The following is a 17,163-nucleotide window of genomic DNA, read 5'->3' on the forward strand; positions in this document are numbered from 1 at the left end:
CCCCGGCGCATGCGCAACCAAGCCTCCCTGCCACCGCCCCTCCGCGACCTCTTTCACGCCGCCGCATACACACCCCAGCCCCCCCCCCCCCCCCCCCCCCCGCGTTGGCGAGGCGCGCTCAGTGCGCCTGCGCCGCCTGGCCGTGCCGTGAGTTCGCCTCTGCCCCGCTCGCTCTTCTCTCCCCCCTCCCCCCCCCCCGCCGCCACGGTGGGCCCGTGTGCGCCTGCGCCAGCCCCCCGCCTGGCGTGCTCCCACAGCGCCGAGTCCCTGGCGGCCCGTGTGTAGGGCCGGGTTCGCTCTCCCGTCCCCGCCCCCTCGTCCCCCCTTCACCAACCGCCGCTTCCTCCGCCGTTGCCAAGTGTGTGTGTGTGTGCGCGCGCTGGGGAGGGGGGGGGGAGGGTGGGGGGGGGTGGGGGGAGGGAGGGGGCAGCCATGCCGAGGGGGCGGCCTCCCAAACCCAGCAGGGAGACTAGCAAGGCCGGCACCGAGTCAGGTAAACAGCGCGGCCGGGCGAGCGCGATACGCGCCCGGGGGTGGAAGCGCGGGCGCCGCGAGAAGGCGAAAAGCCTCCGCGGGCTGCGCATATAGTCCCCGGATATGGGGGAGGAAGGCCGGGTCTATTGTGTGAGTGTATAGGCGAGAGGGCGGAGGGGAGGGGAGGGAGCCTGGCCCGGCCCTGCGGAATGATACCGAGCGGGCATCTCCCGCCGCCCCACACGGCGGGGTGGAGGGGGGCCGGGTTGGCCCTTCGAGCCCCGCGGCCTGCCCGCAGCCTCTCGCCTCCCTCTCGGGGAGCGGCAGCGGCTGCTACAATGGCCTCTCACCCACGGAGGGCGCGGGGGAACTGGTCGCGGCGCGGCGTTGCCTTCGCTTGCTGCCCCGCCGTGGAGCGGCGGCGAGGCTGCCGGCGGAGAAAGGTTTCTCGGCCCAGGCTAGCGGTCTCGCCTTCCTCTTTCTCCCGGCGCGCCTCCGGCCGTGGTGCGTGCGCTGCGAACGCAGGTCCCGGCGCCGGGCTGGCTGGAGCTGGCGAGGGCCGGAGGAAGAGCCCGGGCGGCCTTGCGGCAGGCAGGACAGGAAGGCTCCCGAGTCCTTCCGCCGCTCTTCTCCTTCCCCTCGCACTGCCTCCCCTCCCCCCGGGCCAAATTAGTGAGAGCTTCGAATAAAGGATGTTAAACGAGTGAAAATAAGATTCAACTCTTCCATCGCTCTGGTTATAAGAAGGAGGGCTTTCTTTTTTTGAGGCTTTAAAAACAGCTTTGTAGTCGTTTTCTTCGTGAGTACATGTATAAAAAAGAACTGGTTTTCTTTCCCAAATGTGTATTAGTCTGCCTCACACTTTAAATTTTTGCTTGCATTATAGTGTCGTTGGTGACTAGAGAATACTTCAGGGCAGGATTGGTTTGATGGGCTTGGGGTTTTTTTGACAGCAGTTTGTAGCTAGTGAGTTTTATGGCTCTTTTGTGTAGTTCGTTCCTTCTGACGTTACTAGGGATCTGTGAGTGGTATCTGAATAAAGGCCACAAACTGCAAAAGTACTGTGTTTTGGGTAGATCAGAAACCCTCATCAGTGACTTCTCTTTCAGCACAAGCATGTAGCAGTAGATTTTTTTTTTTTAACTAGATAGAATGGGGAGAGATTTCATAAAACACTCAAATACCATGGTTATTTCAGTCATGAAAAGTCAACTAATTTAATATTTTCAGTATATATTTAGAATGTCTGGTTTTCTGAACGCTTGCAGATGAGCCCTGGCTCTTCAAGAGGAATGTGTAGGTGAGCCTTCTGTAGAATACATTTTGTAGAATTGAAATGTGCTGGCAGGCAAAAAAAAATAATGCTGTACTGTTACATGAGTGTTGGGAAGTTGGGTAAAATGTTTTCTCCAGTATGGAAAGCCAAATAGGCCACATGTTCCTACCAGAAGTTTTTTATTATATTTTATTTTTTTGTTGGAGCCGTTGATCTCAGCTTTTGAACCCTAAATAATAAAGAAGGACCCAAAGAGCTTTGGCTGTTACCAGTTTTGGAAGCTGAGGGGTTTTTTTAGTTTATTTTAACTAAAATAAATACTTAATTCTCTAGTAGTTCTTGCAAGGGTACACATGTATTATCCATGCGTGTAATAATGTAATAGTAACGTAATAATGGCATGATGTATGAGTGAGAAAAAGATCAAGACTGAGACAAGCTGTCCGGAAAAAGTGCCTAGTAGCTGTATCCCTTTTGCTTGTAGTTGGACCTTGATCTTAGACCCTTCCTGTGGTAAGAGGTATGGCTGACAGGACTTACTGTGAGTTTGATCATATTTTATATTTTTCATGTATTTAATTTTTTAAAAAGAAATTTGCTGATTTACTAATGAAATTGTTTCATAGAGGTAGTTTGATTGCAGACAGCAGTTTAGAATTACAGGGTCTAGGGCTACCACAGGGATTCAGACTTCTGCAGGGATTCCACAGGGATTCAGGACTCTGCCCTGTATAAGCAAATATTGTGGGTTCTGGAGTCTTTGGTCCTTGAGATTTCAGCAGTTTGGGAAAACAGCAAAGTCAGTGCTGGCAAGCGCCACGTTTTTTTCTACATTTAGGTGTGGCTAAAGGAAGGTCATGAATGAAGAAGCTCTGGCTGAGCAGGACAGCTTGAATCTGAGAAACTTATGTTCTCAGGACATTCAGCTGTTTGTCCCATTCAGATAAAGGCTGACAGACTTTGAAAACTGGTTGTGAATTCTGTAGGCTTCACTTTTAGCAGGAGGAATTTTATTTAGAAAATAGCTGTTTACAAAACTAAATTTCATATCTTTTGCTTAGGAAATTGTACTTTTTTAGGTTTTGTTCCTTTTTAGTGTGGTCCTCAGAATTCCTACAACCCTGGTACACTAATGTCTTCCATGGAGAGAAGTGTTGCTCTCTCTAGTTGTACAGTCTGTATGTTTATGGTAATACAGCTTTTTTTGGAAGAAAATAAAGGTGAATCAGTAATGTTTTGTTGTGCAGCTTCCTTAGACTTCCTTAAACACCATGCATGTTAAATACTAGAACGTGTTCTTTGTTCTAGGAAAATTAAATGTTAGATAAAAAACTGAGCTCTAGGCAGCAATAGTCAAAAGAATATCTTGACCTCAATGGCTGCTATTCTAAGAGAACTTTTTTTGCATTGGTAGTGTTTTCCCAAAACAGTCTTGCGATTATCTCTCTCATTTTTTTTTTTTTTAAACTTAATTGCACTGTTCAAATTGACCTTTCTGATGGGCACAAACTGAAACACAGGAGGTTCTGTCAGAGCATAAGGAAACACTTTTTTACTGTGAGGGTGACGGAGCACAGGCATTGGTTACACAAGGAAGTTGTGGAGTCTCTTTCCGTAGAGGTATTAAAAAACCATCTATATGCAATGGCCCTGCTTGAGCAGAGGGGTTGGACAAGATGACCTCCAGAGGTCCCTTCCAACCTCAGCCATTTTGTGATTCTCCTTTGAGGCGGATGAAGTATAGGGTATGATTCTCAAGAAGCTTAAAAGAGCTAATCTTCTGTGATTTGGGGTTTTGTTGCTCCTTGATTCTTGCTCTGGCTGCTTAGCAGTGGTTGTATAGCAAATCCTTTTATAGAGGTGCAGTGGGTCCTTGGCTCTTGCCTTTCTGAAAATTTCAGGATAAGACCTTGAATATATATGAAGCAAGAAGAATGCATTAGAAAAAATGCTGCTCCATGCACATGTTTTTCAAGAAAGAAGAGGACAAGAAACTCTTAACACATAATTGGTGTTAACACACTAATAACACATTTACACAGGTTCTCGTGACATAGCCTCTAACCTGAGAAGGAAGTTAAAAAACAATTATTCATGTGTGTGGCCTCAGAGTTTCCAGTGTGGCTGCTGTGATTCTAAGTAACCTGCATTACAGCGTTTGAACTGTCAGAGTTTTGGGCCATGTGAATTTTCTGTAGTCTGTTGTGCATCGTTGCCAACGTTGATTTGAGAACCACTGGCTGAGGGTCAGTTCTGTTTACTCTGTTCCCTTAGGAGTCTCTGTAAGACACTAGAAAGCGATTTCCACTGCTATTGTGCAGCCAAGGTAGCACAAAGAAAACATGCAGGGGAACATTTATTGTGTTCTATTTATATTGGTCTATGTTTTCTCATGCCCCTTTCTGAATATATTTATCTCTCTGATTTAAGCTTGGCTATCTTAGCAATTCTTTCTTAGTTATAATCCCTCAAACTGTTACCTTTACTTTTAGTTTTACTTATTGACTTTGCATAAAATATTCTCTGTATGCTTTCTTTAAGATAATAGCGTAATAGAAGATGCTAATTTTAAATATTTTTGGAACTTGGGAGAAGTGCCTGAAAACTGAAAAGAAGAAGCCTTGAAACACACAAGTGTTTTGGAAGGCGCAATATGATTTTGCTTTGAGAAAAAATTTAAAAAATACGGTAGGCCTCATATTGTAAGGATGTAATTTTGAAAAATCTTACTCAACTTTTTGTTTTAATTAGAATTTAGCAATGAACAGTTGCTACTAAGCTGGAATTAAAATAAATACCAGGCTTTTACTGTTCAGTTAGATAGCCAATGAAAAGACAATGTTTGAAGACTTATTTGTTATAGATCCAGAATAATATTTTGCGTGCTTATGGCTATTCTGTTAGCTACTGTAGTGGATAAGGGTTTTCTGTAGGTCGTGTGAAAACTTAGGTGAAAACTTGAGACTTTGTCACTGGTTCTTTCTGCTAATTTGTGAGAGTTTCCATTTTGTCCCAATAAATGTGTAGTTGTTACCATGAGTTGGTAGTCACTGCTTCGTTATTTCTATTGTTATTTCAGGTGTATGAGAAGGGTTTCGAGGACTCTGATACTGTTCTTGTACCCTCAGTTGTCTTCTCTTGCCCTAAATTTTCTTTCCTTATAGTGACAGTCCTTTCTATTTGGTACAGTACTGCTTGTCACTGAGTAGCAGCAACATGAAATCATTTTTTTTTACTTTCACAGCTGTCTGGTCATTTTCAAATAGCAGAAGAGGAATTCTTTGAACAGCAAAGTGAAATATTTGCAGGGTATACTGAAGCAGTTCTTAAGCCTAGAGTGTATGTCCTATATTTAAACCCAAAAGCTGCTTTTACACAAGTTTAAACTGAATACCTTTATGAGTGCAGTTAAAACTGAGTATTTTGTGCCTTCAGAGGGTGTGAATTTCAACAAAATTCACATATGAAGAGTGGTAAATATTAAATACACAAAGATAAGAAACACAGGGAAAGCGATATAGCTTTAAGTCTGTCTCTGCAGAGCTGGCTGTGTTTTCTTTGCTGCCTGTCAGTTCTCTAGCATCAGTTAGGGTGTGGGTATATTGAATTAGGGAGAAGTCAGTTCTGAGGCTTTACATTTCAATTTTGTGTTATTGAAGAAAAATGCAACTTGAATTCACTGGTTAAGTCTTCCCTGAATTTATATTATATGGATTATTTTAGTAGTTGTGCACTAGGATTTTATGTGGTGACCTGTAACTGACAAGTTAAAGAATAGGTGAGTGATGTTGTACAGGCAAGAATGAAGAGGTTGTGGTACTGCTTCTGTGATGTGGGCTAAGTCTTTTAAATGTGATAGGTATAGGTAATTCCGTTTTAAAATGTACGGGAGGGACCAATGCTGAAACTTTTGCCTTAGAAAAGAGAATCTTTAGGCTTTAACAGTGATACTTTTGTTTGGTCATCTCAGTGTTCTACAGTAACAAAATCTAAGTTTATGCAGGAAGGGTATGTTGGGTCTCAGTGAGAAGATGATAGATTGTACTGGTGTTCTTTAATGCCACATTAGTTCCTCCCTATACTTGAAATATGTCTATGCCTTTTCCCCAGTAACCTATACAGTTAAATAACCTGTGTTTAAGTTCTGGCTGTGTGATAACTTCAGCCTTGTTCTGTCCCTTCTCCATAGCTTTCTGCCAATTGCAGGTCTTCATTATTTTGTTCCCTATTGCAGTCGCACTCATACCTTCATACCTCATTCATTCCTATCCGTTGTTTCCAAGTATAATTAAATTTATATTTGAGACCTCTCATGTCTTGTTCTTTTGAGTTTTTCTGCTGTAGTTGGATTTTGTTCCCTCTCGGGGAGAGGGAAGATCGTCTAGCAAATCATTTAGTTCATTCTTAAATTCTTGTTAACAGTGTAATGGCTGGGCACAGGTAAGGGTCAAGGTCTCAAGCACTTTTTAGCAGGGCCAGTAGTTGCGACAGGACAAGGGGGAATGGCTTTAAACTAAAGGGGGGTAGATTTAGACTAGATATAAGGAAGATATTTTTTTACGCTGAGGGTGGTGAAACACTGGCACAGGTTGCCCAGAGAGGTGGTGGATGCCCCATCCCTGGAAACATTGAAGGTCAGGTTGGATGGGTCTCTGAGCAGCCTGATCTAGTTGAAGATGTCCCTGCCCATCGCAGGGGGGTTGGACTAGATGACCTTTAGAGGTCCCTTCCAACCCAAACTATTCTATGATTCTGTTCTATGATTCTGTGAGACATCCAAATCATATAAAAACTAACAGCTGAAAAATGCTAGCTTGGTATATTCATATGCAGCTGTCAAAAAAGTATAACTCCTGTTTTGGAATATTTAGCAATAAATATAGCAATATTTACCTGAATGCCGGATGAAGCTATCAGAGTTGGTTAAGGAAATGCCAATTTTCAGTTATCTGTGTAGATGAGGATGATGTGGATGGTATATCTGTGTGGTGGGTTGACCCTGGCTGGCAATCAAGCACTTCCTCCTGCAGTATGGTGGGAGAGAAAATTGGAATAGCAAAAGCAAGAAAAAGCTTGTAGGTTGAGATGAAGACAGTTTAATAAATGAAGGAATAAAGTAAAAAAACCCCAGAAAACAAGCAAGTGATGCAAAGGCAAACGTTCACCACCTCCCACAAGCAGACCGATGCTCGCTCAGTCTCTGAGCAAAGACTACCTTGGAAGGACTACCCCTGAGTTTGTATTGCTGAGCATGATGTTGTATGGCATGGCCTTTCGGTTAACTTGAGTCAGCTGTCCCCTCCAACTTTTTGCCCACCCTCAGCCGACTTACTGTCGGGGCAGAGTGAGAAACAGAGAAGGCCTTCACGGTGTACAAGCACTGTTCAGCAATGGCTAAAACATTGGTGTGTTATCAGCGTTGTTTTAGTCACAAATTTAAAACAGCACCGTATGGGCTGCTATGAAGAAAGTTGACTCCATCCCAGCCAGACCCGGTACAATCTATTCAGCGTCTAACCAGTCACGATGGAGCTATTCATTCTGTCTCCTGTCAGGCTTCTCTGCTGCCTGCAGTGCATCGGTGCGGCCGTGCAACTTCTGGAGTTATCTGTGGTCCAGAAAGGCGTGCAGCTGCTTTGTGTTGGCAAATGCTGAGCAACTGGCACCTGGACATCCATCTCAGCCGTGTGCTGGAAGCTAAGTGTCTGGACTGGTACTGCTTTAAATTCCAGATTGATTATTGACCAAAACATAGTAAAACTACCTTGTCTTATATGAGCAAATCTTGATTGATTTCTGGATTTTGGTCCAATACATGGACTGAGAGTTGAATCTTTCCCCTGCTCCTCCCGCTAGAGGTCATGAGGAATGAGTGTTCACTGTTTTTGTTTGAGTGCTGAGCTAGGTTTAAACTAACCTGATTCTTTCATGATAGCAGAACTAAGCAAAATGTTTTAATGATTCATTATCATTTGTGTTCTGTGACCTCAAGTGTAGTATGAGGAAACATCGATATTGCCATCCCTGTTTTGTTCTCTTGTCCTACCACTTTCTTTCTGCTTGTAAATTAGTAAATAGGTTTTGATAGGGTCAGACCCTTTTGTCCCTAAACTTGCCAGCTGCCATTTAACTTCAGTGACAGGTTTTTGTCCATGAATTCCGCAAGCTTGAGTGTTGCCTTCGCAGTGTCTCCTCAGTCGGATGCGAGTAGGCTATTAGAGATCTGATAAGGCTGTGCTGCGTTTACAGCTGAATGAGTCCATCTGCGCGGTGCAGAGGGGATTGCAGGCTGCCATGAGGCCCAGTGCTGCTTACATAAGGAAGGAATGGTTGGGAGTGCTCTAATTCTGTCTTCCTCTTTCCGCACTGAGTTGCCATCAGTGGCTTATAGCAGAGAGCACCTGCTTGCTGATTCAACTCCTGAGGTCAAGTTTTTATGAAGGCTGTATCACAGAAATCTGCAGCTGAGTTGACCCAAAGCTTGATTGCTGCTGCTCTGTGAGGGACAATTAATTTGAAAAGAACTTAAAGGTTGTAACATTAAGAGTATTTAAACAATTCCATCTTTAAACTGAAAGTTTATTATCATTGATGGGTACTTTGCAAATCTGATGCTGGTATTTTGGGGCACTTTGGACAAACTGTAAGAATACAGACAAAATGTATGTTTGACTGCGTAATGAGCTAAGTGCTCCCTGTTTAGTTTAATTGTATTGATACTTGACTGTCTCTCAAGCTGTGATGGAATAGGGTTGATTTATGTTGCAACTAGACAAACATGCAAATTGCAAAAAAAAAAAATTACAGTAGCTTTTGCACTGTTTCCACACAGTTAATATTAATAAATGGTAGTGTTTTAAACTTTGCAGCTGGTCAGTGAGGTTTATCATTTGTTGTCGTGTGCAGACCTGAAAGAATCACTTATTTTTCAGGGGATTTGTTACTCATATTCATTTTGTTAATGTCTTCTCTAACTAAAACCTCAAACTTTTAATTCTGTGTTGTTGACTTGAGTGGCATTCTGTTAGTTCATTAACAGACAGCAGGCTTGTGTTTTCATCTGGGCAGAGTATATCTGACAATAAATAGATTGCTTAATCTGTGTACCTAATATTTTTCTGAGAGCATAGGCACCATATTAGCTATTTATGATAGGATTGCTAATCTGATAAATGATGGATTATGAGCATCAAACGCTATGTCACATATGTCAGTATTTTTATTTTGTTTCCCTTTGGTACACAGGGAAAGTTTAGAGCTGTTTGGGGTTTTTTTTGGTTTGGGTTTTTTTTTTTTTTAATTAACAAATTTCTCAGTGCATTTAAAAGTACAGGACCCATACCCCACTGCCATCTTCCTGAATTGGCATCATCTGCGTGTTTTTGGGTATTCAAAAACATTGGCCTTTAAGATAGATTCAGTATTTTGTAGTGTTTGGCTTGTTTCATGATCCAAGCCAATGCACCTAAAAGCATTTTTTTTCTCTGGTTATTGATTCTTGCACCAAAAAACTTTGACAAACTTATATTTCATTTTTATATTGAAATGAAGACAGACCCAAGTCATACTTTGAGTCTGTGCCACCTGCCTGAAAAGTCAAAATACAGCTCACTTGCTTGTTACTTTTCTAATTGACAATGTCTTTCCTGTTTTTCTGTCTTCCCAATTCTAAACACAACATAACAGTTTTGTCCTTGCTGTTATCCAATTGCTTGATTTCAGTTGGGATATTATTCTGAATACTCTCCTTGTTACTGGAAGAATAAAATAAAAAGTCACTTTCTGCTTCTTTAATAAAAGGGAGATGTGCAGCTCTCAGAAATACCCAGTATTTGGCTGGTAATAGAGGACCAAACTATTTTAGTGAACATACAAGTGCAAAAAGATTATTATAGTCTCATCTTTCCCTTAAGCTATTTCAGTCATAGTGTTAATGAATAAATGAATTTGTGTTTTAACTTTAATCTGCATTAGATCTCAATCCTGCCCTTTGAGTGAAAGTCAAACAGTTGAACTTTCAGAGTTCTTTTAAATCCAAACTGGACTGCTTTTCTGTTCATACCGGCTGTAACTACTTAGAGCAGTCTTCAGCCTGATCTTCCAATAGTTGAGCCTTTGAAGATTTCTGGAATCTAACCTAAATTGATTTGCTGTGCCTTATCCTTAAGGATTTCTGCAGTAAGAGTCCTCTGCCAAGTCAAGCTGGACCTTACAGTCCAGTTGCTGATTCTAGGGTCCAGTCCTGACTCCCAAACATCTTTCTTTTGCTCTTTAGCAATATGAAAGATAGGACCAAAAAAGCGTAAGATTTGGCTTTGGAAAGAGTTACAAAGATTTTCTTTGAAAGAGTGATGCTTAAGATGTTACAGATGTAAGCAATGAATTTTCTAAATGTGCGCCTTCTATTCCGTCTTCCTTGGGGTCTGAGGGCCTTTAGGAAGGCGGGAAGGCTTGCAGGCAGCTCAGGGTTTATGATCACCCATGAACTAGTCTTGAGAAACTCCTGACGCTTCGACACAGGGTGTGATGTGCTCAGCTCCTCATTTCCCAAAGTTTAGGCTGTTTTTCTGTTCTTTCCTGTGAAATATTTTAAGGTTATGCTTTTGTTACCCCTTTCTGTTTATTTTAGTAGTGATCATTTCCTTTTTAAAGAAAAGCTGAAATATCTTCTTCCTGTATATCTCTGTATCAGGTGGCATGATTTCATACGCTTATAGTCGTCAAATTCTGTTGAAACATCACAAGGATATTTAATTTTTCATTAACATACAGTTATTTTAAACTCCTTTTTGAATTCCAGAAGAAAATTCATAGCCTGTAGATTAATCAGTATTGCAGTTGATACAGGTACGATACACATTTTCGTAAAAATTATATGTAGAAATGTTATTGACCTAAAAAGTAAGTCATTTGGTAATATTATTCAGACGCTAATGAGCATGTTGCTTTTTCTGTGTTTCAAATTGTAGAGAAGTTAGCACCTTCGATTATTTCAAAGTTACACTGTTGCTACTTCAATTGCTTAGGCATTGATTTTGTATGTTGTCTGGCGTCTTTGATCTCGAGAGTGAATGTTTAAAGATAATAATCTCTTTGGTTCATGGAGAAGGTTTAAAGGCCTTTCTAAAGTCATGGATTGGATAATTTTTCAGTTGTGAATTTAAAGTGAGAGGTCAGGCCTTCATGGGGTTTGAACAATTACTGCTTTTTCTAGGGGAAAGGAAAGCTTCTTGCATTATGCTTTCATACAGTCCAAGTATTGGAGTAGATTTTTCTTTCACCTCTCTTTTTCTTGTCATACCAGTATTTACAGAAACTGATTTTGTGTCCTTTATTCTACTCGGGTATATTTATCACAAGGACGCTTAAAGGACAGTGTCTTGTAATTAAAGCTGTGCTTTTCAGCTTTTGAAGAATTGTGACCATTTCAGGGATGTTATTGATAGTGTTTGCATATACTATGAATTTACAGCTGAGAGTCCTTTAAAGGATGCAGTAGGTTTAAGTTTATACATGTTAAAGATTTGTGATACTTAAGCAAATTATTTCTCTCTAACAGAAAGATGTATAACTAAACTTCGCAAAGCAAAAGTTAATCGGGCACCTTAGTCCAGAAATGGGAAGTATAAGTCCCCAGGACATTGTTTTTAGTTGTGATTTCTCGCCCAAAATATCTTGTGCTGAAGTGTTTCCTAGAGCTTCCTCAACTACAAGCTTTTTAAGTTTTTTTATGAGAATTTTAGCAGGAAAAAAGGTGGTCAGGATGTAAGGTACTGATGTGGGTTTTTTTTCCTTGTAAATGGTGTATTGAATGAGATGGGACTTTGAGGTAGGTGCAGTACTGAGCAGAAATACTACATGAATTGTAATCTTCAGTTTCCTCTGAGGAAATGTAAACAGGATGCTGTAAACTTCTAGTTGTGTTGTTACTTCCTATGCCTAATTCTTACATACATGGTGAGAAGTGCTGACTTTCTTAAAGGGAAACATCAGGCCTTGTGTGTCTAGATAATAAAATCAACGTTCCCTTTTTTTTGCATCCTGTTGCGTTCTGTTGTTGATGCACTTTGTTGAGTTGTGGCAGCATTTGAAACTGAATTCTATGGGTTTTTTCTCTTTAGTGTCCTTAATCTGCAGCACGAGTCAATCGATTTTTATTTTCATTTTATTAATACTGCTTTGAATGATCTTACATATTTTAACCCCTCCTGCCAATTGCTTCTCTTAAAGTTTTTCATAAATAAAGATAACTTCCTTAGTAATAACAGTATCTTCTCAAGTGTAAAATGTGTTTAACTTACTTGGATTAATATTTTTCCTTATATCTTAAATATTTGTAGGACTGACTTCGGCCATTTGAGCAAGAGGATATAGAAGCTTGCAACTTGTATATCAAAAGTTTTGTGATTGTAGGAGTTCAAAACAAGAAAACTGTATGGGCTTAGACTGGGTCTATTAAAAAATAATAATCTTTTTCTCCATTGAATTCATATGTACACAGTTTGACTTGAAGTTTGTTGCATCTCTCTCAGCTATTTGAAACATTGGTGTTGGTTTTACAACTGTAAAGGTGACTAATAAAGGTTTTACATTGCCAGAAGTAGAAGAAAGAAAAGATGCCTGAATTTTTCTTAAAGGGTGGGGGGGAAGAGAGAGAGAAAGGAGTGGGGAAGGGCAGAAAACCTGTGTAGTCAGAACTGCTGACTATGTCGTATTAAAAAGGTTTTTTTAGAAACACGTGATGTAATATTATTAAAAGTAACCCCTGGCAGTATCTTACTCATACCTAGTGTATTTGGCAGCATTTTATTTTGTTGCAAACTTGATGGGTGTTTATGAAGCACAGAAAGAATTTATTTCAAATTACTAGGAAAAGGTGATTATTTATCTCCTTGGCGACTGGCAGTTAGAGGGATGGATATATTCTTGTGATCCTGTGTCAGTGGAAGCAGTAATGTTTATGCCCGAGATCTTCAAGATCCCATAAAGTTAGAATCTTGTATAAGTCAAAAGCTTACAGGAGTTTGAATAGTTTCTGCTTCAAAGAATTCTGTTTTTTACAATAAATTATAAGTAAATGAAATGTGACTTAATACAAATGTTTCGATGCTTGTTTTGTAGATGATGTTCTGACACTGAATACAGAGAACAGTAATTTTCCCTACCAAGTACCTAACTTCCATAAGTGTGAGATCTGTTTGCTATCTTTTCCAAAAGAGACCCAGTTCCAGCGCCATATGAGGGATCATGAGCAAAATGACAAGGTATGAATTTTAGTAGATATAAACTTAGAAAATACCAGTGTATATTGATATTTTCATTTACTGACAAGTAAAGTTAACACAAGACATCATTTTCTTTTTTTTTTGATCACATCACTAATAATTACTACTTGGGGACCTCAGAGTTTTATGAAGTTTCTCTTTCAAGTTTCCTTTGAGACAGGACCTTACTTTGATGCCATTTAGTTAGATTGTTGTTTCCAGTTCAATAATTGTTAATTTTAGCCATTTTCTTTGATTTATAAAATATTCAGGTAGATGAGAAAATGTATGGGTTTCTTTTAATCAAATTTGCAAACTGATTCTACACATTAGCAATAAAAAGAAAATAATTCTTACATTGATTAACTGGACCCCGCTAGTCTCTTATAGCTGTTTTCAATAATGTCAAGCAACCTAATCTGGTCAGTAGATTAGTGTCATCACTTTAGCTGCTTACAAATCAAATTTGGGAAAGAATAAGAAAACCACAGATATGTGATTAAGACTGGACTGACTTTTAAATTAAGCTTTTGCCACAGGTTTCATCTGTAATCTGAAGCATTTAATTTCTGTTTCTTGCTTTCTGTATCACAAAGCTAAAACTACTTTACATGTGATGGAAAAATAATTTTATTACTGTATGAGGTAGCTGTAGATACAGATTAATTTTTACAAAATGTAGGACTTTGAGATAATACATCATGTATACAAAGAACTACTTACACAAGTTTCAATGTTGTAAATATAAAAAATTGAAGTTGATATTGTTAAAACCATGCTATTGCATACTTGTGTAAGAGCCTTTATATGTAAAAGTGAAGGTGCTCTTAAAGAATGAAAACTGATTGTGCAGATACCAGCTGAAGAGCAGTCAATCCTGGCACAAACTAAGCTCTTTGCTTTGCTCGTTAGATTATTAATTTTGCTTAAGGAGAGTTCGCGATCTCAATTAAAGTAAGAAAATTTATTTCTGTCTCTTGCTCATTCTTCTCTCCCGCTAACTTCACGTTCCTCAGACAGTCTCAGTTTTGAGACTCTGCTTTCTCTAGTTCCCCTGCCTTCTTTCCTCTTGAAATACTGTATTTGCATTTTCAGTAGTGAGATGCAAAGATGAGAAAATAATTGAGTGGTATTATTAAGGATCATTCTCATATGTAGGTACTTGAATTGCTCTTTATTTTAAACATTTTGATTTGTATGGTTATGTGTCACCTAGGGTATATGTAACTTATGGGAAGATTGAATTATTTCTTTATTTTTGTGGTTTTAACAAACAGCCTCACCGATGTGACCAGTGTCCAATGTCATTTAATGTTGAATTCAACTTGACACTTCATAAATGTACTCACAATGGTGAAGATCCTACGTGTCCTGTGTGCAACAAGAAATTCTCCAGAGTAGCCAGTCTGAAAGCTCATATAATGCTACATGAGAAAGAAGAGGTAACTCGTTAAACCTCATAATTTAGATTTTGAAAACACATGTTATAATGGTTGTACTTAATCCCTTACCCATATGCTTTAGATTGGAGGATTGAATAAATGGTCTAATTCAGAAGAAATATAAAACTTCTAGTGGGGAGTCTGTTTTAATAATAGTAGCAGAAATTAACATACTGGATATAAGCAAGTGTTCCCATCCTGTCTTTACTAACAAAGAGAATCTGTGCATGTTTGATAGATATCATATCATATATGAACATTAACTGATTAGTTATTTACAAATACTTTTATTTTGAAGCAATTTCTGTGGCTTCATGTACATTGATAAGCCCACATGTAATAGTCTGGGTGATCATTTTTGATGGTAGATGTAATGGTGAGGCACTCTCACCATCTATTTCTTGCATCATGAAGCTGTTCCCTTATCTAGAACTCCCACCTCTTTTTCTGAGTGGTTGTTTCACTTGAGAGAACTTCTTGTTCCTTTCCCTCTCACAATTTCATTTTCCATTTTTATAAGGCATTGGTTAAATTCTTAGCAAACAGTTAATGCATAGTAGTATTTTGCACACTTTACAGTCATTACTGCGTTACTGCAGTTGCCAGAGTTGATTTTACTGCCCAGAATACCAAGTTTTCAATCATGTAATTACCTCTTCCTTCTGTGAAGGCTTTTTTAAAATTGCACTTTGCGTTGGAGAATTGGAGCTGAGTCAGTTATGCACTTTTATTGCCAGACTTCTAATCGTAAACATAACAATTCTATGTTTCTCCATACCAACTGCAGACAGCTTACAGCAGTTTTTACCAGTAGGTTTGGGATGATAGGCCTGTTTGCATTTTTCCCTAAACCAGGCAGGGAATGCCATCTGTAGAGAATGTATTCCTTCTTTAATCTTGTTATCAGTTTACGTTTTATCATGTACACAACTGAGTTAAAATGAGAGGACTTGAGTACAATTTTGTTGTGTGTTAATGTATCTGTAATGATACCTAGTTTAATGGGTATTTATTGAGGAAACTTGATTTATGAATTGCTAAAAACATCAGAATACGGAAACTGAGCATCAAGACAGATGCCCAAGAGTGATTTTTAGTATTCATTTCTATCACTAAGTGATTTTTTTCATCCACTTCAGCCGCTCTGATTTTGATACTTGGTGCAGATGTCAGAAGAATAGATTGTGTGATGCCTTTCAATTTCAAATTCAATGTGCAGCTTAAAAATTAAACTTATATTAACACCTTTCAATTGCTAAAGAATGTATTCTTGTAACGCTCTATAATTCTGTGATAAAACAGATGAACATAACAATAAATTCACAGAGAACTGCAAGAATGACTTTCCTGATAGTTATCCACTGGGCCTGTAGGAGAGCTGGAATTTGAACTTGAAGCAGAGGCTCTTGACGACGGCACTAGCTGTCATTCAGGAGTTTTTCATAATGTGCAGGATAAGAAGTTATCAGTGGAGTACACTCTCCCTCCTGTTTGCTATCACTTTCTTACTCTTGCTGTTAGAAAGGCTGAAAATCTGAAAACACAGCAAAGACACATACTCATACGTAGCAGTTGAGGAGACTACTGCACAAAGCTGAGGTTTGGGTAACTTTAGTCTCGCTTTGTGCTCCATCAGCCAGCTTTATCTACAGATGAGAGCAGAAGGGCAGTAACAAGAAACTAGTGTGATTAGCTTCTTGAGCTCTCCAGTTAGGTTTGGGAGAGCATATCTGTCTGTGTTGAAATGCAGATTTTCGTGATTGATTGCTCCTGTGAGAGGTTCCAGAAGGAATTTTCTGGGCTGTTTAAATCTTTTTTTTTAAGAAACTAACTTTTATCCTCATGTTCTTTAGTGATTTGTGTGTGAGAAACTGGTGTTACAGAAAAAAAACGTTTGAAATTCTTCAGTTTCAGGTAGTTTTCTTTTAAGAAGTCATAAAGAACATACCATGTGTAAATATGCCTGACCTTGTAGAGGATTCTTGGGTTTGTCTGTTTCCTCAGTGGAAATGGACAGTGGTACTTTTTGACCGGGTGAGACAGGAATGCTAAATACAAACTGAAAAATTCTAATTTATAGCATTAAAATGGCTAATGTGTCTTCTTTCTCCATGAGCATGAGGTTTTCTTGGGCTTTAGGAAAACCTTAATATGTTGAAAAAGTTAAAACTGGTATGTGGTGGATATAGAGTGAAAATTCCATTTTTAAAAAATCCTGTTTTATTGGTTTTTTTTAAAGAATGTTCACTGTATTTGATTTGTCCTGTCTTACAATTTCGGAGCAATGGTCTTTGAAAAAGTGCAAAGTAAAATCTTCTTTTACAGATGGTAGGAGTCATTGATACTAAACAGGTGAACATCGTGAGTTCCAAAGTGTTCCTTCAGATACTGCATCTGATAAGATAAAGATAGTTAATAGAGGCAGAATTAGATGAGTAGAGCTTTCTAAAATTATTTCTGAGTTTGGGAATTTTAAGTATTATCTAGCAATGTATGAACAGCCTCTTTTGTTAAATGTTAGGAGGTGGGTTTAACCATATGAGGTTAACAATGTGCAATTACTTGTTCTGTGTGTGGTGGTGGATTTTTTTGTTTGCTTGAGGGGCAAAAAAATAAATCTGGTACTGCCTATTCCAGAGGGAGGCTATGGGGTTTGATATATTGCCAGTTTTTGTACAGTTTTTCTATTTTATCATGTCCTTGCTTT

The 17,163-nt window shown here is 39.4% G+C and overlaps 1 protein-coding gene across 5 annotated transcripts in view; it reads left to right on the forward strand.

Moving 5' to 3' along the window:
* The first annotated feature begins 325 nt into the window (after positions 1 to 325).
* Positions 326 to 17,163, forward strand: part of ZNF236 (zinc finger protein 236) — a 96,104-nt gene continuing 79,266 nt past the window's right edge. For 3 of the 5 annotated variants that reach the window (XM_076330099.1, XM_076330101.1, XM_076330100.1), the window contains exons 1-2: positions 12,905 to 13,014; positions 14,292 to 14,456. In XM_076330099.1, coding sequence (XP_076186214.1) covers positions 12,988 to 13,014; positions 14,292 to 14,456 — 192 coding nt within the window. In that variant the 5' untranslated portion in view covers positions 12,905 to 12,987. Of the gene's footprint in view, positions 359 to 443; positions 494 to 12,871; positions 13,015 to 14,291; positions 14,457 to 17,163 lie in introns of those variants that run through there. The other 2 variants (XM_076330103.1, XM_076330102.1) reach the window with 2 other exon arrangements.

The sequence above is a fragment of the Aptenodytes patagonicus genome, chromosome 2 (genome assembly GCF_965638725.1).
Source record: "Aptenodytes patagonicus chromosome 2, bAptPat1.pri.cur, whole genome shotgun sequence".
NCBI lineage: Eukaryota > Metazoa > Chordata > Aves > Sphenisciformes > Spheniscidae > Aptenodytes > Aptenodytes patagonicus.